Consider the following 26,685-nt stretch of genomic DNA (forward strand, 5'->3'; position numbering starts at 1 on the left):
AAAAGAGTTTGGAAGGACACAGTTGGCTCCTGGCTTGAGGTGCCCAACCCCTGTTAAAGCTCATGCATTAGCAGTGTTGGCATTTAAGTATGTGTATCATTTTAAATATGTGTTTAAATAAAACAAACAACAGCAGCTTTGGTTCAAGATGAAGGTTAAGGCCGACAATTTCCAGCTGAGCTTCAGTAAATACGGAAATGGTAAAGTAAAGAACAAACTACCATGCCAAATAAGCAGCCAAGACTTTAGTACGGTCTTAAACATTACAGTGGCTTACAGATTAGACTCCATGCACTCTCACATCTTGGTTGTTCAGCTCAACGAGGGGAGGGGGGACATCTAGGCAGAAATTCTACAGGTGCAGCTTCTATCATTTGCAACAGCTCTTTTTGGTTTTTTTAACAGTAAATTCACTGAGTTTTTGAGACACTTACAAATTGTAATAATAGCTTCTTTTTTAAAAACAACAACAACCCAAAGCAATATCTTTGTCTTCAGCACCTTCAAGTAAACAGCATCTGTTATCTAAGAACTTTGACAAAAAGCACTGAGTTTAGAAGATATTTTCATAGATTTGCAAGCAAGCTTGAGTTAGGAAGAGAATTCTAGAGTCCCACTGCCCTCCTGAAATTAATTTAATCTTTATTTGCTACTTGCGCCACTTGCCTGGAGGTAACATAGAAGGGGGAATGAAAAGCCACATCAACCAATAAGACAAAAGATGCCCATAGAGACTGTGGGGATGGGGCTTCCTCATCACATGCATGAACCTTTGCTATTCACTCTCAAGAAGCATTAATTTGAGCTGACAGACTCTTTACTTCCTGTCCTGTGTCCAATGTATTAAAAATGGGTATGCACACACCTGTTAACGCCTTTTGATGACAGCTGTGTCTACTTTCATGGGTGAATTTTCAAGCAGTGTAACATTGCAGAGCATGTGAACCAAGAAAAGCTCTCCCACCAAAATTACCAAGAAAGATGCACACATGCAGAGCAACTGAATCTCCTCAAGAGCCAAGGCAAAGCCATTCTTCTGATTCACACTGTAAACACCTTTTCATATGGCGAAGCCAACTTCTGCTTTGAGAACCTATCTTGCTGACAAGTGCCTTTTTTTAACATGCACTTCTGGCATTCAACAGCCACACCTGTACCAAAGTCCTCTGACTCTAACGCCCTCAAGAAAAGAGCATGTTCACATATGCAAACGGGTTAGCTTGAATATACCCAGAATATCTAATCTAGCAGTGAAATAAAAGCTTTTAATTACTTACCTCTCATATCAGGGTGGAGTACAGAAATACAGTGGGCGCTCAGGTTGCGAACGTGATCCGTGCGGGAAGCACGTTCAAAACCCACAGCGTCCACAACCTGCAGTGCCGCGTCTGCGCATGCACGAGTTGCAATTCAGTGCTTCTGCACATGCGCAAAGCGCAATTTAGCACTTCTGTGCATGCGCAACCATCGAAACCCGGAAGTAACCTGTTCCAGTACTTCCAGGTTTTGGCGCGTCCGTAACCTGAAAAAACACAACCTGAAGCGTCTGTAACCCGAGGTATGATTGTATAAGAACACAATAAAAGCAGCATTAAAAAAACTGCACAGGGCTGTCAGCATAAAAAAGTCTTTAAAGCTATGCCATATATGTAAGTTTAGGTGCTAATACCACAACTAATAATTCCCTACACCCAGTGCCATATTTACATATAAGCTAAACAAGCTATAGCTTAGGGCTCCACTCTGTTGGAGGCCCCAAAAAAAAGTAAAGGGGGAAAAAACTGGATGTACATTTCCAAAATTTAAGATAAAAAACAAATAAAATAAAACCTGCATACGGCAACAGTGTTTTGTGTCCTACTCTGTTATGTGCAAATGGCTTTTGATACCTATTAGGTCCATAAATAGAATATAGCATATATTCAACACAAAAAAACAGCAACAATTGGTTGTTGACAAAGGACAGCTGGACATATAAAGGGCCCCATTACCTCCAGTAGCTTAGGGCCTCATCAAACCTAAATCAGCTGCAATTTTGCTCAGATGTTTCACACAGAGCCACCAAAAGAGTCACTAGGAGAGGACAGGGAGGAAACGAGCTGCATTGGTGCCACTTATTTGGCAGAAGGAAAATTAAATATGCCTATTCTTGGACTGCATCTTAAAATACTTGGGATAAACAGCAGCACCTAGTTCAAGACTCATAACATTACTAAAATTAAAAAGAAAGTTAGGTTTTTTATTTTATTGTTACAAAATCGTACACACATAAATAATACAACATGACAAAAAAAATGGGTCACAGGCAGGGTAAAATACTAATAACTAACAAAATTTCGTGTTTTCAATGCATCCATAAACATGCACCAAACGAAGGAATAAAAGTGTGTTTACTTTTTACCAACATGTTAGCTAAAAGGTGTTAAGTGGTAACAAAATAATCATTAAGTGATCGTTAATAAGGGTCATCGTTCCAACAGCAATATGTACCCATTACCATGCAATAAAGAAACCAAAAGGTATCATACGCCAAGTCAACATTGAATAGGTGGATGTTTCAAGGATCCTACATCGCTACGACACACTTTCTAGGAATGCTAATTCTGTGGTAAAAGCTCTGAAGCGATAACAATCACATGTTGGAAGCTTTTGTTACTGGGTTCCAAATACAACCCTAGTACAGATGTAAACACTAATAATCTCCCAAGCAGAGTTAGGAGATTGGGAGCGTAGATCAAGGCTCACACAGATCTCCATTCTCTTACCTGTGCTAATTCCACCTTCCCTTCTCTCGTTAGGGTTAATTATGGTGCAGCATTACCTGAATGGGCACTAGCCATGGTTAGTGCAAGCCAGCAGCTTTGAACTCTGGTTTCCACCACTGGTTTAAAAGCCAACAATCCTAAATATTGCTGTAGATAGTGCAGCATCACCATAAATACTAACTCCAGAAGCAAGCTCCCTATTTCCTAACCATCGTTGCCTGAGTCTACAAGAAGCTACCAGCCTCATGGCCATGGTTATGTCTGCATCAAGAAATCAGAGCTTCAAGGCTACCTTATTTCTAAGCACAAAACCTTTGTTTGCAAGTGTAAGTTGTGAATAAAGTTCTAATATTCTTACATTTAAACCCAGGACATTCCACAAACATTTTTTTTCTTGCAACACATGCTAATAATACTTTATTTATTTATACCCCACCCTTCCTCCCAAATGAGCCCAGGGTAGCAAACACACAGGTGATAAAACAATCAAAACATTTTAAAACAATGCCAGTACAGACTGGGAATGATCTCTACTTTAAAATGCTTGCTGAAAGAGGAAGGACTTCATTAGGTGCTGAAAAAACAACTGAGATGGTGCCTATCTAATATCAGACATATACTTTAAAAAGCACTCTAAAATGCAGTTTAATCTGTTTTTAAAATCCAATGACGTGAATGCTAAACTTAAGGATGTGAAGATACCTGAATAACCACTGACTACTTTAAAAAGACAACTGGTACAATAGAGAAGAGAAGAGACAAGCTGTTAGGAAGTTTCTGGTTTAGAAATCACTTCTGCTATGAACTCACTACGTAGCCTTAAGCAAGCTGCTCTTTCCTCTTCCAGCCTCAATCCCTCAATCTGTAAAATGGGCACAGTAAGGGATAAACTCTATAAGACAGCTGAGATATGAGATTTGATCTCCTGGGTCTCTTTTAATATTGGCAAATAGCAGCTTCCAAGAGTGGGTGGAGGTAATCCCCATCCCCACTCATATTTGCCACAGTGTGGGAAGCCTCTATGTACGCAGCCTGTATATATACCGTATTTTTCGCTCTATTGGACGCACCGGACCACAGGATGCACCTAGTTTTTAGAGGGGGAAATCAAGGGAAAAAATATTATTCCCCCCCCAGCCCCAAAGAGCAACAGACAGGCTGCGCGCTTCCTCTTTAGCCTTGAGCAGCATCTTTAGCCTTGCACAACGGGATGGATCGTGCCCGCTGTCCACCGGGGCTGGACTAGATGACTCCTGGGGTTCCCTTCCAACCCTGCAATTCTGTGACCTCGGAAGTTGTTGGGGGTCTCCACCACTGGAGGCTTTTAAGCAGCGGTTGGGGGACCATCTGCCTGGCGTTCTTTAGCTGTGATTCCTACATTGTGAGGGGGCTGGGCTAGATGACCCTCGGGTGACCCTCCCAACTCTATACAGTCCTACACTTCTGCGGCTGGAGATCCACAGCCACTTCACACAATGCCCACTCCCAATTTTCATTGGAGAGACATGTGGCTTCAGTGTCTAGGTAGGTACCCCCCTACCTGCCACTGTTCCCTCACCCCACTTAAGCCGAGGGAATTCCTGCCCAGAGAAGCTCCCAGGTGAGGCAAGGGTTAAGATCTACCTCTGGTAAATGGCTTTGTATCCTCCCTCTTTCCCTTTTCTCTTCTTCTTCTATGCTAGTTCCTTCTCTTGTGTTTTGTTTACCGGTAATCTGTTTTTATTGTATACTAAAATAAAAGCTGCAAAGTTTCCTTTTTTATAACACTCCCCCCCTCCAAACTAAAACGTTAATCTAGATAAAAACACTGATACAGAGGAAAATAAGGGGGTGGAGAAAGGACGAAAAAAGAAAAAGAGGTAGAGATAGAGAGATTTTTAAAAAGTTGGCTTCTTTAGCCTTGTGCAGCCTCCCGCGGCTGGAGAGGCGTGCTAGGAAAAGGGGAAGCACGGGCAGCGAGCGGGATGGATCGCGCTTGCTGCCCGGGCTTCCTCTTTAGCCTTGCACAGCCTCCCGCGGCTGGAGAGGCGCGCACGGCTAAAGAGATTGCGCGACTGGAGAGATTGCGCAAGGCTTTTCTAGATGAGGGAGAAGGGACTGACTGGTCACGTCAGTCCCTTCTCCCTCCTGGGGAAAAGCCCGCAAGAGCCGTGCGAAGCGTGTGTGTGGCTCTTGGGGGCTTTTCCTGCTTGCCTCCCCCCCTGCATTCGCTCCATAGGACGCACAGACTTTTCCCCTTAGTTTTTAAGACGGAAAAACTGCGCCCTATGGTGCGAAAAATACGGTACATTTCTCTAGCAGGGAGAAGAAGCACAGAGAGGGACTCTTTTGCGATCAACCTGGCTCCAAATTAAGAAAGGAAGGACACAACATTCATTGTCTTCTGTTTCTAATGTTCAAGCTGTGAATGCTGCTTTTTAAGTAGTGAAAACATCACCACCCACCAACCAAGTGGAAGGTATCAGCACTCTTAGTGAAAACCCCAAGGCTTGCAGGGGGAGCGACTCTTAAGGGGGGGGGTCCCAAAACAACCCCATGAGGGCTGGTTGTTGGGGAGGGGATTAGAATGGAGTTGAATGGAATCCTGAACAGGAGCTGTATATGCACCATACATCTAGAGCACGCTTAAATTGCTTTCCCCAAAGAATCCTGGGAACTGTTCTTCACCACTTACAAAGTTACAAATCCCAGCACCCTTAACAAACTACAGTTCCCAGAATTATTTAGGAGGTGGGGAGTCATGTCCTATAAATGTAGGGCACTTTTCTTGCAGTTCCCACTTAGTACGTGTTAATTCCAAACAGGGTCCCAACTGGCTTTAAGAAACCTGGCTATATTTGCAATGGAGAGACACTTGGTTATCACCTCAGTACAGCGAAATATATGACACAGAGGTGAGTTGTGATCTGCTTCCAAAGCATACCACAGGCCCGTCGCAGAGAGAAATAAAATTGGGAGAGAAAAACACATTGCTGTCCATTTCACATGTCTCCATGCTTCCTAATCATCATCGAGCTACCATATAATGCATCTTTAAAACTTTACTTACTTACAGTCCTTTCCTTCCCAAACCAAGACAGCATCACCTCCATGGGCTGGGAATCTACAATCCCATTTTTTTTGTCTGTGGAGAAATAAACAAAGAAAAATGCAAATGAATTGGGCGGGCAGTAAAATAAGGTAAATAAATGAAATGGACAGTTGAGTGTTGCTTTAGGAATCTGCCTTATACTGAGTCAGAACCGTGGGTCAATCTAGCTCAGCATGTCCTACACTGACTGGCAGCAGCTCTCCAGGGTTTCAAGCAGGAGTCTTTCTCCCAGTCCTACTGGGAGATGCCAGGGATTGAACCTACAACCTTCTGCATGCAAGTCAAATGTTCTACCACTAAGCTCTGGCCCTTAGCACAGTACACATTCAAGCTGAGGTTGAATTTACATAAACGTTTCAATAAGTCTTGGTGTTTGATGGCTTTTGGGGAGTTGTAACTGGACACAAGGAGAAGCACCCCTCCGTAGAAATGGGCTTAAACAAGTGGGGAGGAGGCAGAAGGACAGGAAACACAAAGGAATCTGTGTTTCTTGTTTCTTCTTTTGTTTAAAACATTCCCAGAGAGGCTCCAGAAATGGAGACGGAACATGAATCTCACCACAGGTAGAACAGTTTCTCATGGGTTAAGTCACAAATCTGGATAAAAGACAAAAGGATAGGTAACTGCTTGCCCAAACAGCCAGTTGCAATTCAACCCATGTTTTGTGATAACTCATATCCTGCCATGCTGAAAAGCTTGTGGGAACTGGTCTCAGTGTGCCACAAAAAAATGAGAGAAGAGGGGGAAAGTGGGGTGCTTATGGAATTTGCACCTACCAGATTCTGACCTGGATTGAGAAGTTCTGCCACACTGCATAAGTTTACCAGAGCATAGCTCAAGTTGCCAGATTCCATAATTGTTGTAAGACCACAAGAAGAACCCACTGGATCAGGCCCCTCTTATCCAGCATCCTGTTCTCACAGCGGCTCAACAGATGCTCACGAGAAGCCCAGAAGTAGTACCTGAGAGCATCAGCATTCTGGGGCATCCTGCCTCTGATAGTGGATGTGGAAATTAGCCATCCTTGCTAGTAGCCCTTGATAGCCTATAGGCTGCACCCCAATAACCACTGTCTGTGTAGCATATTTTGAAATATCAGCTATGATGACAACCTCTTCTTCAACCATTCCCTCTGAGGCCACTGTGCAAATAGCTGCAAAGACTGCATAAAGGATTTCTTTGTATTGTAAACAGGAATGTTTACATCCTGATAAGGCACTAAAACTCTACATAGCTGCAATCCTATCAGTCATCACTTGGCCTGGCCTCTGGAACAAGGGTATGGTGGTTTTAATCAGAGAATCACAGCTTTTGTTATACTTTGGCCTGCATGGTTGACTGAGGGAAGGGGTGGTAATAGCTTCTACTAGATGAACCAAGTCAATGTCTACATATAGCCTACTGAGTATCCCTGTCTATTCCTACCAATTCCAACTCAAAGAGCCACGGTGAAACCTTTCTCTCTGCGAGGTTTTCCTGCCAACACGCTAGCAGACATCATCCAGATGCAGCAGGCAGGCAGACAACATTTAATAAAGCCTATCCAGATGGCGCCAATGCAGTTGTCATTGGAAAGAAGTCCATTCATTCCAGTTACTACCAACAATGCTCTGCTTACCCCTCCTTGCACACTATGCAATGCAGTGGTGTCGAGCAGCTGCAGGACTCCTGATTTCTCCTTCCAGTTGGGCTAGTGGGAAACTTTGGGCAAGATTATGAGACTCTCTGTGCCTCAGGTTCCCCATCTGTAAAAGAGAAACAATAACAATGCTACGTACTTCAAAGCGATGCTGCAAGGCTTCATTACGTAGTTGCTTCCAACTTCATTAGGAGGAAGCCGTATTTTCACAGACTTAGATGGCTATTACTTTTGCTGCATACTTTGGAGTACATTAAATAGAAAGCAAATAAGATCTGCACAGATCAGCTGTCATAAGGTGAAGAGGGGGAGAGTCGGCCTAGACTAATAACAGTGACACACCGACTGGGATTGCCACCCTTTCCAACCGGTCCTGCTCCATCCTGTTCCTTCAATAGCAACCTGAGAATATTGTAGCCAAAACAGGACTACCAAGGGGGGGGGGGTATCAACATGCTAAAGGGAACTCCAAGGTTTGCAGAAGCATTAAAAAAGTGTTTAAAAAAACACACCTGAGGTGCAAAATAATAATTTAAAAGATTAAATAATAATTATTATTTTATAGTCCAATGAGGAAGGGGCATGTTCAATAAATACAAAATGTTAAGTGTGAAGTGGTGAAAAGAAAAATGGAAAAGGGAGGGAGGAGAAGGAATGGAAAGGAGCATGTCCGCTTCCAGAGGACCATGTGTCTTCTATCTATTTTCTTGGGGGGGGGGGGCGGTATTTGTAGATTTTCAGGGAGCCAGCCAATTTGAAGAATTTTAAAGCAAGAGTGCCAAGAGTGCCCCCCCTCAAAAACCTTATTTAACAACAACAGCAAAGCCTTACCACAACTTCAAACATAGCTTGGCATTATTTCTAAACTCAGGCAACGGTCCGCCTTAACTATGACTAGTTGATTCAAGCCATAGGTTATAAACCTGGCTTGACTGAACTAACCATAGTTTATGATAAACCACAGTTTAGGATCCAGGCATAACACTAAACTGTGGTTAGTTGAAATTGGTAGCAAAGGTTTCTGATCTCCTTGCAGCCATGGCAGAGAGGGAACATACCTGAACAAGCATAAGAAACACACTAAAACCATAAGCTCGTGCTGCTTTAATTCTGTCAAAGGAGACCAAGGCGGAATGCCTGGTTTTGTTGGTTTTAAATGTTGTTTTAAAGGCGGAGGTATCGTTTTCATTTGTTTTTATTGTTGTCAGTTGCCTCAGAAGCTTTTAAGCAGAAAGGCGGATAGATTTAAAAACAAGGCTACCAACAAGGTTTCCAGATACAGTGGTACATTGGGTTACATACGCTTCAGGTTACATACGCTTCAGGTTACAGACTCTGCTAACCCAGAAATAGTACCTCGGGTTAAGAACTTTGCTTCAGGATGAGAACAGAAATCGTGCTCTGGCAGTGCAGCGGCAGCGGGAAGCCCCATTAGCTAAAGTGGTGCTTCAGGTTAAGAATAGTTTCAGGTTAAGAATTGTCCTCTGGAACGAATTAAGTACTTAACCTGAGGTACCACTATACCTGAAAGAGGAGTCCTTCTCTCCCTCATATCTACTGCTGAAGTTTACCCACAAGAACCTGCCAAAGTTTTATAATCTCTCCCCAACACCTTCTGAAGTGGGTGGTGGCAGGAGAAAGGGCCTTTTTCTGCTGCGGTGCGCCAGTTTTGTACCAGGGCCAGCCAGCGAAGTCCTCCTTCTTCCACCCAGGCCTCATCAACTTTTTGGTCTCCTTACAATTTTGCTCTGACACTATGCCACACTGCTGTTGCTATTAGTTGATGTTTAGAAAAACGTCAACTATTCTGAAAGTCCCGGGGCTTAAGAGCAGGAGAACAAGGATGTGTGATAAGTAGCTCCCTCACCGCCCAGTGAATCACCAAGCTGCAACCAAAGAAAACAAGCACGCTCTCTCCAAAACCTGAGGAGAGAAGTGACACGGCTTCATGCAGAAATGCTTTTGGCGGGTTTTGCTAAGGCTCGCTGCATCAAAGGCAGTCAGCCAAAGCAATCTCAAGAGCACAGCAGGGCTCGACGGCTCCAGCGTGGAATGGCAGGACACAGAACGGCTCATTGCCCCAGCCGCACTCTCACTTTGTGCAAACTGCATGCTAAGTCCTACTCAGTTTAAAAGAGGCTCAGGTGGATCCTGACACCCTAATAAGTCACCGAATTATAATGCCGGGTCACAACAAGAGGCAGCTGGCTGGTGACCTCCAGCCCAAATAAAGCATTTAGGTAGTGTAATGGCACAAAGGGAATATATCCCTTCATTCTACATTCATTCATTGCTGTTTCTATGTCTATTGAGTTACTGGAGATATTTTACATTTATTTTTATCTACTTGTAAGCTCCCTGCAGAGGGACGTGGGTGGCGCTGTGGGTTAAACAACAGAGCCTAGGATTTGCCAATCAGAAGGTTGGTGGTCTGAATCCCCACAACGGGGTGAGCTCCCGTTGCTCGGTCCCTGCTCCTGCCAACCTAGCAGTTCGAAAGCACGTCAAAGTGCAAGTAGATAAATAGGTACCGCTCCAACGGGAAGGTAAATGGTGTTTCCGTGCGCTGCTCTGGTTCGCCAGAAGCGGCTTAGTCATGCTGGCCACATGACCCGGAAGCTGTCTGCGGACAAACACCGGCTCCCTCGGCCAATAAAGTGAGATGAGCGCCGGAACCCCAGAGTCCGTCACGACTGGACCTAATGGTCAGGGGTCCCTTTACCTTTAAGCTCCCTGCAAATCTGGCAGGGTTAAAAACTGAGATATGAAAGCTAGGAGCTAAATGGAACCTTAAACCTAGGTTATGGGTGCAACAATGGAATGTCTAAAAAACTGAGATATGAAAGCTAGGAGCTAAATGGAACCTAAGGGGCACTTTTTTATAACAAGAATACAAAGCTGAAAATGAATGAGCTGCAGCTAAAATATTATGTTCATTTTTCACATGGGCTAATAGTCCTTCCCCTGCCCACCCCTCTAATATTCATAAGGGGGCCTCTTCTCCAGTCTTCAGAGAGTAGCTGGAAGTGGGGAGGCAGAAAAAGGTCCACCTTTCCTTCCACTCTGGAGTTTTAATCTGAAATCTTAAGCGCAGTATTGTGTCCAGAGCTCAGAAGCTGCTCGCACTAATGAAATTCCCTGTCGCAAAATGCACCTAGAACATGGGTAGGCAAACTAAGGCCCGGGGGCCGGATCTGGCCCAATCACCTCTAAATCCGGCCTGCGGACGGTCCGGGAATCAGCGTGTTTTTATATGAGTAGAATGCGTGTGTCAGAGGCTCAGGAGCAGAAGAGCAGGGGAGAGAGCAAATAGAGAGCGGAGGAGAGGAATCAGAGGGGAGCGTAGGGGAATATGACAGTGGACCGAGAGATTCCATGAGCTTCTCCAGCGAATCAGAAGATTCCCAGGAGGGGGCGCCTATGGTAAGGGCGAGGCGAATCCCAGAGGGGACGATCCATAAACAGGGAACCAGAGGGGAGTCCCAAAGGAGTAGCGGAGAAGTAGGGCCAGTTCCCCCACCAGAGCACAGTGGGGGAGAAGAGGCATGGGAGTCAGGACCAGCGTCTCCTCCATCGGGGAGTGGGGAGACGGAGGGAAGGGCAGGTCCAGCTAGCCTCCCCGAAAGGGGGAGCAGTGACACAAGTGTAACGGTCAGAAGGAAAGTGGGAGGCTGCGCGCGCGCGCCAAGTTCAAATGTGGAGGAGCGCGGGACAGCAGAAAACCCGGATTGGGAGCCAGGTCCTAAAGCCCGAAAGAGGGGGGAGGAGGAGTCGGGAGAATCAGCGTCAGAAGAATCTCGGAGGGCAGAGACTCCGACTAGCAGAAGGACCCAGAGAAAGAAGGAACAGAGGAAGAGGTGGAGTAAAGCTAGAATCTTAAGCTGGTGTCAGGGGGGCGGAGATTCAGATGGGACTTCTATGATCTGACGGATAGATGTAGCGTTGCGCGCTGCACGTCTGGAAATGAGACTGAACTTCAATAAAGACTTTTGAACTTGAGCAAGAAGCAGCGTTGGTCTTGTGTGAGCTGGGACCTTGGGCAGCGCTGACAGTAAGTCCCATCTCAAATAAACTCTGCGAGCTCACGGAGATAGGCAAAGATGACGACTGAGGAAAAAGTCAAGCAATTGCAGGAAGCGGTGTCAACGCTCTACGCAGAATTAGCTGCGTCTAGGAAAAAAGAAGAAGACACAGCTGCGCTCTGCCAGGATCTGCAAGCCAGGTGGGACAAATGGGGAAAGGAGGGGCAGCTGGGAGCCAAGCCGGAGGGAGTTAGCCTCGGGAAAAGGGGGGCAAGCCTTGTGACCCATTTTGACGGGAACCTGCAGCAGTACCCTAACTTCAGAGCAGAAGTAGTCTTCGCGCTCAATTTGCTTCGGAAAGATTTTAGAGATGAGGAGGAGAAAGTGGGTTTCATAATCACTCATCTGCATGGGGAAGCTAAGTCGTGGCTGCGAACTTTGCTACGCGAAAATGACCCCGCCCTCAAAGATTCAAGCGCCTTTATTGGAGCCATGGACGCTTGCTTTAAATCAACGGTGGATGTGGATGTCGCTAGAAGGGAAATGCATGGATTGCGACAAGGGAGAGCGACGGTGCGCCAGTATCATTCCCGCTTTTTTGGGTTAGTAAATGTGCTGGGCTGGCAGAAGGACTCAGCTGCCGTCAGGGATCTGTTCTGGGAGGGGCTGAATGGAGCCGTTAAAGATGAACTGGCGAGGGGGGAGAGACCCCAAAATACAACAGAAGTAGTCCAAAGGGCGCTTGCAATTGGGGTGCGCCTGGAAGAACGCCCGTGGAGCAGGGAGGAGGGGCGAAGAGCAAACACGTCAGTTAGAACGACTCCCTTCCTACCCAGAGAGACAGAGCGCGCTCAGTCCACGCCTCCTCTCATAAGTGGAGAGGAGCCAATGGAAATCGGAGGTGCAAGGGCTCAGACAGCAAGCAGAGCCCAGACACCAGGAGCAGTCAAGGCGAAGGCTCCTAGAGGGAGCAGGAAGTGTTACATCTGCGACAGTGCACAGCACATGGCGAAAGAGTGTCCCCAGAGGCTCCAGAAGCACACTGCAGCCTCAGCAACTGTTAAAGGAGGAATTCAGCAGGGAGTTGAGCAGCAGGGAAAAGGCGACGCCTGGTTGGAGATGGAGGCTCTGGGGCTCAACCAGGCGAGTCAGTGAAACAGTCCCCAGAGATTTTGCAGCCCACAGACCCCCTCCCACCCAAACCAGTGGTGCAACTCACTGCATCGCTCCAGCTGCCCGATGGGCTCACCCTGGAGGTCCCTATTACCATTGACTCTGGTAGCAACGCAGACTTTGTAGGGTTGGACTTCGTCAAGCAGCATCGCATAGCACTCCTGCCAGCCACGATGCCCCTAAATGTTGTCACGGTAGATGGCAGGAAGATACTGGGAGGAGAGGTGGTACAGCAAACACCGCCTCTGGTGATGCAAATTGGAAACCACCGCGAAGTCATCAGTTTCAACGTCACCCACCTGTCGGACACGCCCATAGTGTTGGGCATGAGTTGGCTGGATAGGCACAGCCCGGCATTAGCGTGGTACCAGCGGCAATTGACCTTCTGCTCTTCCTACTGCGCAGCGCACTGCATCCAGACCTGCCAGGAAGGAGAGGGGCAAGAGGATGCACCGCAGCTACACCTAGGCGTGGTGCAAGCGGTGCCCAACAAGTACAAGGACTTTTTGGAAGTCTTCTGCGAGAAGGAAGCAGACAAGCTGCCTCCCCACAGACCCTACGACTGCAAGATTGACCTCCTGCCAGGGGCGACGCTGCCAACTGGGAAACTGTACTCCATGTCTGAAGACGAAATGCAAGAACTCAGGGAGTTCATAGATCGCAATTTGAAGCGGGGATTCATCCGGGAATCCAAAGCAGTGGGGGGCAGTCCCGTGTTTTTCGTGAAGAAGAGAGACACGCCCGAACGGAGGCTCATAGTGGATTATAGAATCATCAATTCCAGGACAAAGCCCACAGCATTCCCCATGCCCAAAATTGACGACCTGCTCGCGACGGTGAGGAAGGGACGGATCTTCACCAAGTTGGATTTACGAGGGGCCTACAACCTTATACGCATGCGGGAGGGCGACGAGTGGAAGACAGCCATGTTTACGCCTTTAGGAACCTATGAATACAGAGTCATGCCGTTTGGTCTCCAAAATGGCTCCCATTGTTTCCAAGCTTTCATGCACCACGTGCTAGCGGGACTCCTCTACAAGAAGTGCGTCTGCTTTTTAGATGATATCCTGATCTTTTCGGACTCGCAGGAGGCGCACGAGGAGGACGTCAAGGAGGTCCTGCAGAGACTACGGGAGCACAGACTTTACGCCAAACTGGAGAAGTGCCAGTTCGACACGACAGAGGTGGATTTCCTGGGCTACAAGCTGTCCGACAAGGGACTTGCCATGGACAGCGCCAAGGTCCGCTCAGTGTTGGACTGGAAGAGCCCGCGCAACCGGAAGGAGGTCCAGAAGTTCGTCGGTTTCGCCAACTTTTATCGCAAGTTCATCAAGGGGTTCGCGAAGGAGACAGCGGCCATCACGGACACCCTCAGCTCCAAGAAGAAGAAGTTCACCTGGACGGACCAGGCGGAGCAGTCCTTTCGGAGGCTCAAGCGTCTCTTCGCGTCCGAAGAACAGCTGCTACACGTAAACCCCAGCAAACCGATGAGGGTTGAAACGGACGCCTCGGACAGAGCGGTGGGGGCGGTCCTGTTGCAGCAAGATCCGCAAGGGGACTGGAGACCGTGCGCATTCTACTCCAGGAAGCTCAGCACGTCGGAGCAGAACTACACCATCTGGGACAGGGAGTTGCTGGCCATTCATGCAGCTTTCAAGGCGTGGCGGCACTTCCTCGTCGGGGCCAGACACACGGTGCAGGTTCGCACGGACCACAAGAACCTGGAGTACTGGCGCACGGCGAAATTCCTGAACCAGAGACACATCCGCTGGGCGGAGTTCTTTGCAGATTTCGATTTCCGGATAGAATACATCCCGGGAGACAACAACGTCATGGCGGATGCGCTATCCAGGAAGCCGCAGTATCTCGAGGAAGCGGCACCGGCAGCGGCCAAACACATTTTCGCACCAGAGGTGTGGGCGTGCGCTTCAGCCGCAGTGGACCTGGACGCAGTCCGTCGTGCGCTACAGGCGGATTCGTTTGCGCAAACCAAGATGGAGGAGGTGCGAAACGGCACAGCGAGGGACGACGAGTTCCAGATACGCGACGAACTACTCCTCCGCAAAGGGGCTCTCTACGTACCGGGAGAAGACCTTCGCGCGAGAGTCTTGCAGCAGCTGCACGACGCGCCCAGCGCTGGGCACTTCGGCAAGGACAAGACGGCGGAATTAGTCACCAGGGACTTTTGGTGGCCCAAGGTGCGGGGAGAAGTTGCGGATTACGTTTCCAGGTGTGACACCTGCCAAAGGGCCAAGCCAGTACACAGGAAGCCGGCGGGTCTGCTGGAACCGCTGCAGACGCCGCTCGAACCATGGGAGAAAGTGGCCCTGGACTTTGTTACAGATCTGCCCAGTTCGCGCGGCAAAACAGCAGTACTCGTGGTCGTAGACCTCTTCACCAAAATGGCGCATTTCATTCCGTGCGCGAAGGTGGCCACAGCGGAACAGACCGCCAAGCTGTTCATAGACCACGTGTTCAAAGCTCACGGCCTGCCGCGGTCCATCCTGTCCGACCGGGGCCGCCAATTCATCTCGAACTTTTGGCAGAAGCTGCTGGGCATCCTGAACGTCAAGATCAACTTAGCGTCGGCACGACACCCGCAGACCAACGGACAAGCGGAGAGGGTCAACGCCATCATGCAGCAGTACCTGCGATGCTACGCCAATCAACAGCCCTCGACCTGGGTGGACTACCTACCGCTAGCCGAGTTTGCCTACAACAACACGAAGCACGGGTCTACAGGGGTGACACCGTTCTTCGCCAACAATGGGCGCCACCCCAGAACCTTCCCGGGGTTGGAGACCGAGGCAGAGGGGGAGCCACGGGGGGCAGAGCACTTAGCCGCAGAGTTACAGGAGGTCCATGAGCAACTCCGAAGGCACTTGGAACTCGCGAAACACGCCTACAAGATGCAGGCAGACAGGCACAGGAGGGTTGGGGAAGACATACAGGTAGGGGACTGGGTCTGGTTAGCAGCTCAGGCAGTGCCGGCCAGAACGCTAGCTAAGAGGAAGCTAGGACACAAGCAGCTGGGACCTTACCAGGTCGCGGCACAAATCAATCCAGTGGCCTACCGGTTGACACTCCCGGAGGGCTCCAGAATGCACCCAGTCTTTCACAGGTCAGTGCTCACGCCTTACAAGGCGCCCCACAGGTTTCAGGCGCCAGGGACCGCACCAGCTCCACGTAGCCCATCGCCAGCAGGGGAGGGACCACAGAGGGCGACGCCACTCAACGAGGTCACAGAGATTTTGGACTCCAGATGGGGGGAAGAGGGAGTTGAATATCTCCTCGCCAGGGAGGATACTCCGGCCAGCGCCAACGAGTGGGTGCCGTGCTACGCCGTGGAGGAGCACTATCTCAAAGACGAGTTCCATTCGATCTTCCCACACAGACCCATGCCGGCGGAGTATTTTGACGACTGGCTTTTCACACCCACACTGTCAGCCAGCACGTTCCAAGGTTTCTCCTCAGATGAGGAGCCGACGCCGGGGATGAGCTCCCCGGAGGGGTCGCTCTCGGGGTTTGCCACGGACCGCTCCTATTGGTGGGACACTCAACCAGAAGTGGGGTGGAGCAGGGAACTGCTGAGGGGGCCCTTGCACACAGCCTCACCCGAGGGACCGGGGGGAGAGGAGGACATGGACGTGTGGGGGGAGGATCTTGGTTTTGAGCACGACAGCAGAGAAATGGAAGCAGAGGAAGTCGACGTCGACGAACCCATCGTGGGGGGGCCTGATCCCGCTGGACGGTTGCACACCAGGGAGAGAGAACGGAAGCCAGCACTCACACCCCCAGCGCTGGAGCACCTGGAACCCACACCCGAAGAGGGGGAGGGGGGAAGGGGGGGCTTCGAGGGGGGGATGGATGTCAGAGGCTCAGGAGCAGAAGAGCAGGGGAGAGAGCAAATAGAGAGCGGAGGAGAGGAATCAGAGGGGAGCGTAGGGGAATATGACAGTGGACCGAGAGATTCCATGAGCTTCTCCAGCGAATCAGAAGATTCCCAGGAGGGGGCGCCTATGGTAAGGGCGAGGCGAATCCCAGAGGGGACGATCCATAAACAGGGAACCAGAGGGGAGTCCCAAAGGAGTAGCGGAGAAGTAGGGCCAGTTCCCCCACCAGAGCACAGTGGGGGAGAAGAGGCATGGGAGTCAGGACCAGCGTCTCCTCCATCGGGGAGTGGGGAGACGGAGGGAAGGGCAGGTCCAGCTAGCCTCCCCGAAAGGGGGAGCAGTGACACAAGTGTAACGGTCAGAAGGAAAGTGGGAGGCTGCGCGCGCGCGCCAAGTTCAAATGTGGAGGAGCGCGGGACAGCAGAAAACCCGGATTGGGAGCCAGGTCCTAAAGCCCGAAAGAGGGGGGAGGAGGAGTCGGGAGAATCAGCGTCAGAAGAATCTCGGAGGGCAGAGACTCCGACTAGCAGAAGGACCCAGAGAAAGAAGGAACAGAGGAAGAGGTGGAGTAAAGCTAGAATCTTAAGCTGGTGTCAGGGGGGCGGAGATTCAGATGGGACTTCTATGATCTGACGGATAGATGTAGCGTTGCGCGCTGCACGTCTGGAAATGAGACTGAACTTCAATAAAGACTTTTGAACTTGAGCAAGAAGCAGCGTTGGTCTTGTGTGAGCTGGGACCTTGGGCAGCGCTGACAGCGTGCTTTTATTTAAAATGCACCTCTGGATTATTTGTGGGGCATAGGAATTCGTTCATTCCCCCCCCCAATATAGTCCGGCCCCCCATAAGGTCTGAGGGACAGTGGACCGGCCCCTTGCTGAAAAAGTTTGCTGACCCCTGACCTAGAACAATGGGAGTTTCGAACACTGAAACCTGGGCATAGGGTTTGAAACAAATACAGATGTTTGAAACAAATACAAATTAGATAAATAGTAGATAGATGATAGATGATAGATAGATAGATAGATAGATAGATAGATAGATAGATAGATGATAGATAGCTAGATAGACAGACAGATAGATAGATGATAGATAGATAGATGATAGATGATAGATGATAGATGATAGATAGATAGATAGATAGATGATAGATGATAGGCAAAAATGTACAACTGCCTCTGAGGAACAATTTCAATACCGGTGAGAAGCAGAGGGAGCCTTAGGTATCAATTCCTAAAAACAACTGGCCCTCTAATCTGTCTAAACCCCATCTACCTGTTTGAATCTGTGTCTAGTACATGATCACTGCTCATGTTAAATAACAGCATTTTTGCAGCAATAAAAGCCTGCTGGAGATGTTAAAAATCAAAAGTCAACATTTTCCACATTTAGTGGACATATTCAAAAATGAAAAATAAAAAGAGAGAGACTGCACGTTATTGAAAAGGTGATTGGATATGTTATACCACTGACATCTTATTCTTTCTTCTCTGGCTATATGGACGGATTTTGTGATTGTGAAACAGCATGGAGTGAGTTGGAAAGCGATGACAGCTGCTAAGGTTACAAATAAGCCCAGAAAACTTATGTAGCCTGCAAAAATGAAATACTAGCCTGCTGAGAGCTGGCAAAAGAAGAATCAAAATGGGACTATCCCTCCTGCAGAATTTTGTGGCATTTCTATGCTGGGTGCAGAGTCTGCCCACCGGTCTGCCTGCAATTCCTTCTCACCTGTAACCACTATAGTTCTCCTTTTAGCTAGCAAACAGAAACACAGTGATTCTCTTGAAGTGAAGCACAGCCCAGCTAACACCTGCAAGATTGCAGAGCAGGGGATGAGGAAGCTGCCATCCTCCAAGTCCCATCAGCCACAGCCCAAATGGTCAAGGACCATCTGGAACAACAACATCTGGAAGGCCAGAGGTTATCCACCCTGGCTGTAGAAATAATAGAATAAATATATCGAAGGCAGGGTAATCCAACCTGCGGCCCGCGGGCAAGGAAGGCCTTTTTTCCACACCCCTCATCAACATTCAAGAAAAAAACATATTAAAGCCTTTAAAATTTATTTCTTGTGTAGTGCATTGTTATCGAAAGTGCATACCTTTGTTAAATAATTAATTGTGTCTTTGATGGTATATATTACCTGTGTATTTTAAATCATCTTAAATATATTGCAAACACTTTAATTTACGATATGGAAATTTAATTCAGTTTGTGGCCCACGGGTTCTGTGTTGAAGTACTCTTGCAGCCCACTTGGTATGAAAAGTTGGGCCACCTTGATCAAAGAGAAGCGGAAAGGAGGGATCAAAAGAACATAGGAACCTGCTTTTATATAAAGTCAGACCATCTAATTCATTGTTGTCAGCGCTGACGAGTAGTCACTCTCTTGGGTTTCAGACAGGGGTCCCCCTCCAGACATACACCCTACCCACTATGTCAGGGATGGGGAACCTGTGGCATTCCAGGAATCCGAGGGCCATTATCCCTGACTATTGGCCATGCTACCCTGAAGCTGATGGAAGCTGGAGCTGGAGTCCTTCAACATCTGGAAGGCTACAGGTTCCTCATCCCTGCAGCACACCACACCAGATCCTCCAAGTGTCCCTATTTTCCAGGGACAGTCCCGAATTTACAGAAGTTGTCCCAGTTTGTGATTTGATCCTGGAATATCCCGCTTTTCCTTAGGACGTCCCTACTTCCCTCAGAGAAATGCTGGAGGGTATGGTAGGATGTCGCTATTTTCATCGGAGAAATGTTGAAGCGTATGGAATTATCCAACCGCCGAGCCATCTGAATGAAGCTCTGTTTAGGGAAGTTTTAAAATATTTAATGCTTTATTATGTGTTTTATATATGTTGGAAGCTGCCCGGAGCATCTGGGGCAACCCAGTCAGATGGGAAGGGTATAAATAGTTAAATAATAATTATGGAATAAGACGGCCCTATTCTCATCAGTGTTTGGATGGTATGCCATGCTGGTTCTCAAAATGCAAACACTTGCCTTACAAGTTACAGGGTATTAGCATGGGTACACAGTTAAAGACAAAACAAAAATAACTGTGCAAGTAGATGTGGTCCCAACACAATTTGACGAAACTCTTTATCGGGGGGGGGGGTTGTAAAAGCATACAAAATTACACACTCTAGGAAGTGTATAACACCTAATAAGGTGCCATGAACCAATACTTCAGTCTCAAACCATAATTTTCACAATATACTGTTTAAACGCTCAACTTGTAAGCAATATTCAACATACTCTGCAATAAACTACAGAGAATCAAATAAGCCTGAAAGGCATATAAAAATAAACACCGATTCGTCTCCCCAGCCCAACAGCCTATATACCTGTATTTATCCGCATACAGTACAATAAAACTCAAAACTTGTGTAGCGCTTCTTGATAAAAACTGCTTATGACAAATTTTTCTGATGCAGCATATCCAAGCAAAATTGGTTCACATTTTGTTTCATACACAGATATAAATATAACCCGCTGTCTCCTAAAACAGCTAACCCTAACTAACTACAAAAGGCCTTGTTCCAGCTTTTTAAAATAACAAGCTGATCTACTACTACATACTACACCACAAATCTCACATTTATCATGCTATGACTTGACGGACAGCCGCTGCACTGTAATCAAAAGCAGTACAGATACCCCCAAAATACAGCACCCCTAATTGCTGAGGTGACCGCATTGTGAAGGAACGTATTACTATCATGTTTCCGAAGGAAACTCATACTCTTATCTTAACAGAAACAAATATTATGCTTTGTCATTAAGCCTTCTCTAGTATGAAGCCTCGTAATCGACATAGAACAGTTTATTTCTAAATATATTCCTTTTTTATGGGAACAACTTGCTCAGCAAACTAGAATCAACTATCTCACGCCCTGCACCCATACTGTAAGTAATGTTTAACTAGGATTTCCACTTTTATTTTCTGTTTTATATTTTTACGATGTTTACCAATTCTGAACGGCACTTTATGAGTTGGCGTCCCCACATACATGTTTTCCCGAGAGTTAACAAGTGATTCTGTGCCAAAGCACTATTGAAGTTTATATTTGTGTGGACTACATGGTGGAAGAAGAGTGGAGGGATGTCACAAGGTTTTGCCGCTTTCCCACTATGGGCTGTCTAGGGTGGCACATTGCTGAAATATCTAGACATAAATGTTATGATCCAACAAAAACCAAGAGGTTCACGCTTAGCAATGCTATGGTGTGACATAATATTTATTCTTAAATATTTATTTCCCAGTAGTTAGAGACTGCAGGGATGAATAGCTTTCAAATAGTTTTATATGATGTTCTCTATGTAGGGTCATCACAACAGCTTGAAACTGCTCACTAATGTGCTGTATTATAGTTTTTTGTTGTGTATCTTATGAGGAAGGAGGAGGAGCAGAATGGTCTAAAAGGCTTCCCCAACCAGATGTTGTCAGACTATTAACTGCCATCCTCCCTTAATAGAGTTGTAACTTGGAAGTCAAACGGAATCCGTTTCGGAAGTTCGTTTGACTTCCAAAACGTTCGTAAACCAAAGTGTGGCTTCTGATTGGCTGTAGGAAGCTCTTGCAGCCAATTGGAAGCCGCGGAAGCCCCATTGGATGTTCGGCTTCCAAAAATAGTTCACAAACCGGAACAATCACTTGCGGCATTTGGGAACCAAAACGTTCAAGAACTAAATTGTTCAAAAACCAAGGTACGACTGTATTGGCCAACATCTGGGGGGGCACCATGTTGGCTACCCCTAGTCTAGACCAATCCTATTGAAGGTCACAGTTAAGAGACAACCTAAGGCATCCCGCAACACAGTGCAGAAAGCTCCAAGCTGTTCAGCCCTGTACTTCTTGCATCTATAAATTTCCTTCCTAAATCCTTGTTACATTAATTTTGTTGCATAGGAGTGTGCTGGGATTAGAAGGAATCTTACATTTGCTCCAACCGCTGTGCAGCTATTGTAGGCAGTCCAACCTCCCTCTCTAGCCCAGACCACTGAAGTGCTCAGTCTGTCCAATTAGGCAGCAGCAGCCATGTGCGACAAAAGCTATCACTAAGCTAAACACAATACACTTGCTAAGGAACACTCTGCTCTGTCCTTCTCCAGTAGAGGTCACTAATGCATATACTAGCATGTGTAAACCAGAGTCATCTTCATCTAAAATACAGGTCTCCCTAGACTCTACTTAGCACAGTCTGTTTTGTCTAACTAACTGATAACAGGCTAGCCAGATTAAGCTGATTTGCTCTTTTCTTCTCCCCTTTCCCCCCTGTCTTTTTTTGGGGGGGGGCTGGGAAGTAGCAGCATAGGTAGTGCACCCAGAGATTTTGACCTTCCTGGTCCTTCCTGCAGCCTGGTTTCCAAAATGTAAAATTCTGCACACAATCGCCAACGCTGACAAATTCTCAGGCCACCTGCCCAGCTGCTGATACGAAGGAGAGGTGCGACAGAATTCTGCAAATGTTTTAAGTAGGAAAGACTCTGAGATGAAGGTGATCTGCCAGGAGCAGAAATTGGAAACATGATGCAATATCGCTGTTGTTGCTTTCAAAAAAGAAAACTCTGCATGAACAAACCCAATTAAAAATGCAATTCAAACCGAAGGGTGGGGGAACCAATTAAAAAAACAACAATAAATTAAGACGGGGGGGGGGATAGCATCCTGTTGCAGATGTCAATTCACTGAACTGTGAAGTGTCTTCTATTTTGTAACACGGCTGGTTTAGAAAACAAAAAACTGAGAAATAACTAGTGTACTAGGCTAGAAGACAGCTTCAGACAAGAATGGGAGTTAAGATTATTTACCTTGAATCAATATAAGGGGTTTGAGAATTAAGGATTACGCATCCTTACAAATGGTGACAAGGAGAAACAATGTACCAGATATGATTTATTGTATTTTCATCCTACCATGGAAGGCAAGGCATTTTACTCACAGCATAAGGATCTAGGGGAGTTCCCTTTCCGGACTGTGACGAAACTCCTATTTGCCCTTTGATTCAGAAGCAAGATAATTGCATACCTTCAGACTATGACCACATTCACAACATACATTTAAAGTGCTATCATGTCGCTTTAAACAGCCACGGCTTTCTCCAAAGAGTTCTGGGAGTTGTAGTTTGATGATGGTGCTGAGAATTGTTAGGAGGCCCCTATTCTCCTCCCAGAACTATAATTGCTGTACCAGAGTTCCCTGTGAAGAGGGACTGATTGCTAAGCCACTATGTAATAATATTACAGGGGCAATAGGGGTCTACTAACAACTCTCAGCACCCCTAACAAACTACAGCTCCCAGAATTCTCTGGAGAAAGCATTATACTGCTATAAATGCATGGTGCTAATGTGGCCTATGGGTTGCTTTCAGCTAAACCATCCCACGTGCTGAATGCTTTTGCAATCGCAACGTAACTTCCCCTCCCTCTCTCTCCCTCCCCCACCCCTGCACCACCCAAATGCCCTCTAGGGTTTTCCCCTAACCCTCTGGAGCAGATTTGGGGACAGGGATATGAGAGGGAAGGAAAAGTTCCATTGTGCTCACAGAAGCCATCAATGCAGAACACACAATGATTTAGTTGGATGCCGCGTGTGTGGCCTGGGACCTGGAGCAAACAGCCCTGGGCTACAAGCAAATATATAGGTCTCATCACAATCAGCACATGTAAGGGGCTGGCCTTATTCCACGGACAGAAAAGTACTGCACACAGTGGCGTAGCGTGGGGGTGCCATGGCCCCGGGCACACAATTTCTGAGGGGGCACGGACCCCCAGCGCAACACATTGTAGCCAGGTGCTCCTCTCCACCCACCAAGGACCACATCAGCTGACTGGGCTCCCCCAGCAGCATGGCCCCACTTTGCACCAGTGGAGGCGAGGATGGGGTCGCTCTGGCAGCATCAAGGGCTGGGCTGATGCCCCACCCACCCAGTGCACGTGTGCCTGCCCTAGGCACCAGCAACCAGTGCTATGCTGCTGACTGCATGAAAGGACTCTCTTTTCCGCCCTAGGCACCAGCAACCAATGCTATGCTGCCGATTGCATGAAAGGACTCTCTTTTCCTGAGAACCTCCTATTACTGTTATTTTTTTAAAATTGCATTGTTATTGCATCTTTTATTTCTTACATATTGTACTCCATAGAGTACTCCATAGAGTACTAGAAATGTAAGCAAAATATAAAAGAAATTAAAATCAATATGACTATTAAGCATGATGGGTGTGAATTCTCCCATCTCCAAGCACAAGGCACCAAGGACCACCTGAACGAAGCTCACAGATCACTGTCAGCCGGCAGATCACTGTTTGGGGAGCCCTGCTCTAGGCTATGGAAACTAATGGGCATTATGCAGCATGGCTCCGAATCATGCAGCAATTATGTTAAATCTACTTGAAATATACTTTAGAACAGGTCTTTATTGTGCTGCCTCAATTTTAGTTAGGTAATGCCCTGCATTTATTTGGCTTTCAACAATGCGAAGGTGTTCACATGCACACACCTACTGTAAACATGACAGTAGTCCTCCAGTTGCTCAGTTTTGTGCAAACGAAGCGCTGTACAGGTATTGGCCAAGGTACAAAGTAATGTCCCTTATCAATAGCCCGGCATGGCCCAAACCAAACAGACCCACAGGCATGAAGGAATCAAGTAAACAAGTACATCCACAAACGAAAGAGTCCTATTTCAAAAGAAATTGCTCAATGTTTGACTAGATATTGGCAGACTGAACTGGCTCTGAACACCACTTTGAGTACTCTTAAGCCCTATCCAACTATGAACTTCTTGACATTGCAACATGGTGCCCTCATATCCCCTTGGTGCTTTCCAAGGTCCCCTGACCCTCCCATTATTTATTTAGTTTTAATGAGGTTGTTGGGGTTTTCTTCTTTTTTTTGTTTTGTTTTTTGCAAACAGGGTTTACCTGTCTTTTCAGGGTGAGGTGTGCCGACTTCTTTTGGTCTCTGCTTTGTTTGTTGTGGGCAGGATACGAACATCAACCGTTTTCTTCAATGAAAGGGGTGTTTTGTATGGCATGTCTCAGATTTCCAAGTGTGCCCCCAGGCTCAAAAAGTTGGATGATCCCAGATCTATCCTTTACAAATTGTACAATAGATATACAGTGGTACCTCGGGTTACAAACGCTTCGGGTTACAAATGCTTCAGGTTACAGACTCCGCTAACCTGGAAGTAGTACCTTGGGTTAAGAACTTTGCTTCAGGATGAGAACAGAAATCGCGCGGCGGCAGCGGAAGGCCCCATTAGCTAAAGTGGTACCTCAGGTTAAGAACAGTTTCAGGTTAAGAATGGATCTCCGGTACGAATTAAGTTCTTAACCAGAGGTACCACTGTAACTTAATTATTCATCGTTGGCCTTTGTCCAGCTGGGGTGGAACTCACTACTGGTGCCTTCCAGATGTTTTGGACAACAACTCCCATCAGGCCCTGACAGCATGGCCACAAAAAAATGGTAAAGAAGGAGGAAGAGGGCAGCAACTCCTGAACTACCCAGGGGCCCCAAGGTCTGAGTAGGCTGACAACTACTATTTTACATGGATTGCATGCATTCAAAATAAACAGTCCTGCAGGTGAAAAGTCCTCCTTGCTACCAAGAGGTTTGCACCAGCTGTGTTGCTAGTTCAAAAAAGGGGGGGGGGATTTGTGGGATCTGTCTCATGCTTTATGATATGAAGTATTACAGAATCCTGGCTGAGCCAGCAAGGCAGTTTTGCTGGCAATTTCTTGCATTTGTTCAGCTGCTCAAGAACATAATGGGCAATATAATTATAACACACACAGATGCATACACTATACATCCTGCAGCTGAATGCAGCTGCAGCCGAGGAGACAAAATAAATAAATGTGTAATGTTTAATAATAAAGTTTCTTTCTTCCTTCTTTGTCCATGACACAAGAGGCCCATCTCCATCTCAGAGGCAGGGGTATTTCTCAAAACTTCTACAGTACCTAATCCACTTAACTGGGGCTGCCAGGATTGGACCTCATACCTTCTGCATGTAAAAGAGGTACTCTGCCACAAAGCTACTATGACACCTGTTCCTTCCATGGAGCTAGAGATTTACCAAGCCTCTCTATGTCAAAACAAAGCTTTACTAGGAAATAAGATTCATAACCATGTTCAAAGTTGCCGTCATCTGCTTCTCCTCAACACCCCCTCCCCACCCAAGTTTTTATTTTCTTTTTATGTTGTGCATATAAGACCACAAATTGGCACAACTCCACATTGACCAAGGCTAAACGTTTACATATACACAATAGCAAAAAGATGAGCAAAAAGAAAGGAATTCGCCAAGGTTAAAGTTGTGGTTGGCAAGTTCAACTCCTACTTTCCCCCAGAATGTACTAGGCAAAAGGATCATAGAGATTTAAAGTTCTCACACATGCCAGAAGATTTCCAAAGACTTAAAAGAGTGTGTCCATTCAGCTACAGGGATGGAGGAGGGAGGAATAACTGCATAGTGTGTGGAGTGCAAATAAATGTAAAATAACAGAAGGCAGCAAGAACAATTAGGCTGTGCTCACACTCCCATGTACTGCACACTCACTGGCTTTTTAATCCATGATCACATAACAAAAGTGCAAATACATCATGGCCTTTGCTATGAAATGCTACTGTTTGAGGTGTTGCTTCTCAAACCAGCTTCACACTAACTGGCCTCCTTAAGCTGTTTCTAATTTATCACTTGCCAAGGTATGAACACTTCTGAAAAAGGGTAAACAGAAAGGTAACAAAGCCCTGCAGACATGAAGTTGGGGAACAAGGATAAAAGGAACTGGTTTTTTTTGTATGCTAAATTTATATCCTGCCATTCCTCAAAAGGAGCCCAGGATATAGCCCCTAACAGCTTGCAGTAAGTGTCCTGTAGAAGGACAGGATTTGGGGGTTGTCATGAGGTTAAAAAAAGGGGGGGGGACAGCTCAATTCCCTGTGCTATATAGGGATGTTTCAGGAGGAAGGCAAAGGAAAGGAGTGTATTTTCCTGCCTCCAGAATCACCTCCCTTCCACTGGTCTGGACACAGGAGGGGAAGCGTCCTGGCCAGGGCCAGATTTAGGTTTGATGAGGCCCTAAGCTACTGG

The 26,685-nt window shown here is 47.0% G+C and overlaps 1 protein-coding gene across 6 annotated transcripts in view; it reads right to left on the reverse strand.

Annotated features, from left to right (window-relative positions):
• Positions 1–26,685, reverse strand: part of ST3GAL4 (ST3 beta-galactoside alpha-2,3-sialyltransferase 4) — a 181,937-nt gene that overhangs the window by 73,634 nt on the left and 81,618 nt on the right. For 3 of the 6 annotated variants that reach the window (XM_053367293.1, XM_053367292.1, XM_053367294.1), the window contains 2 exons: positions 7,475–7,601; positions 5,819–5,889 (listed from right to left, as the gene is read on the reverse strand). In XM_053367293.1, the coding sequence (XP_053223268.1) occupies positions 5,819–5,857 (39 nt within the window). In that variant the 5' untranslated portion in view covers positions 5,858–5,889; positions 7,475–7,601. Of the gene's footprint in view, positions 1–5,814; positions 5,890–7,474; positions 7,602–26,685 lie in introns of those variants that run through there. The other 3 variants (XM_053367298.1, XM_053367296.1, XM_053367295.1) reach the window with 1 other exon arrangement.

The sequence above is a fragment of the Podarcis raffonei genome, chromosome 15, assembly GCF_027172205.1.
Source record: "Podarcis raffonei isolate rPodRaf1 chromosome 15, rPodRaf1.pri, whole genome shotgun sequence".
In the NCBI taxonomy this organism is placed as follows: domain Eukaryota; kingdom Metazoa; phylum Chordata; class Lepidosauria; order Squamata; family Lacertidae; genus Podarcis; species Podarcis raffonei.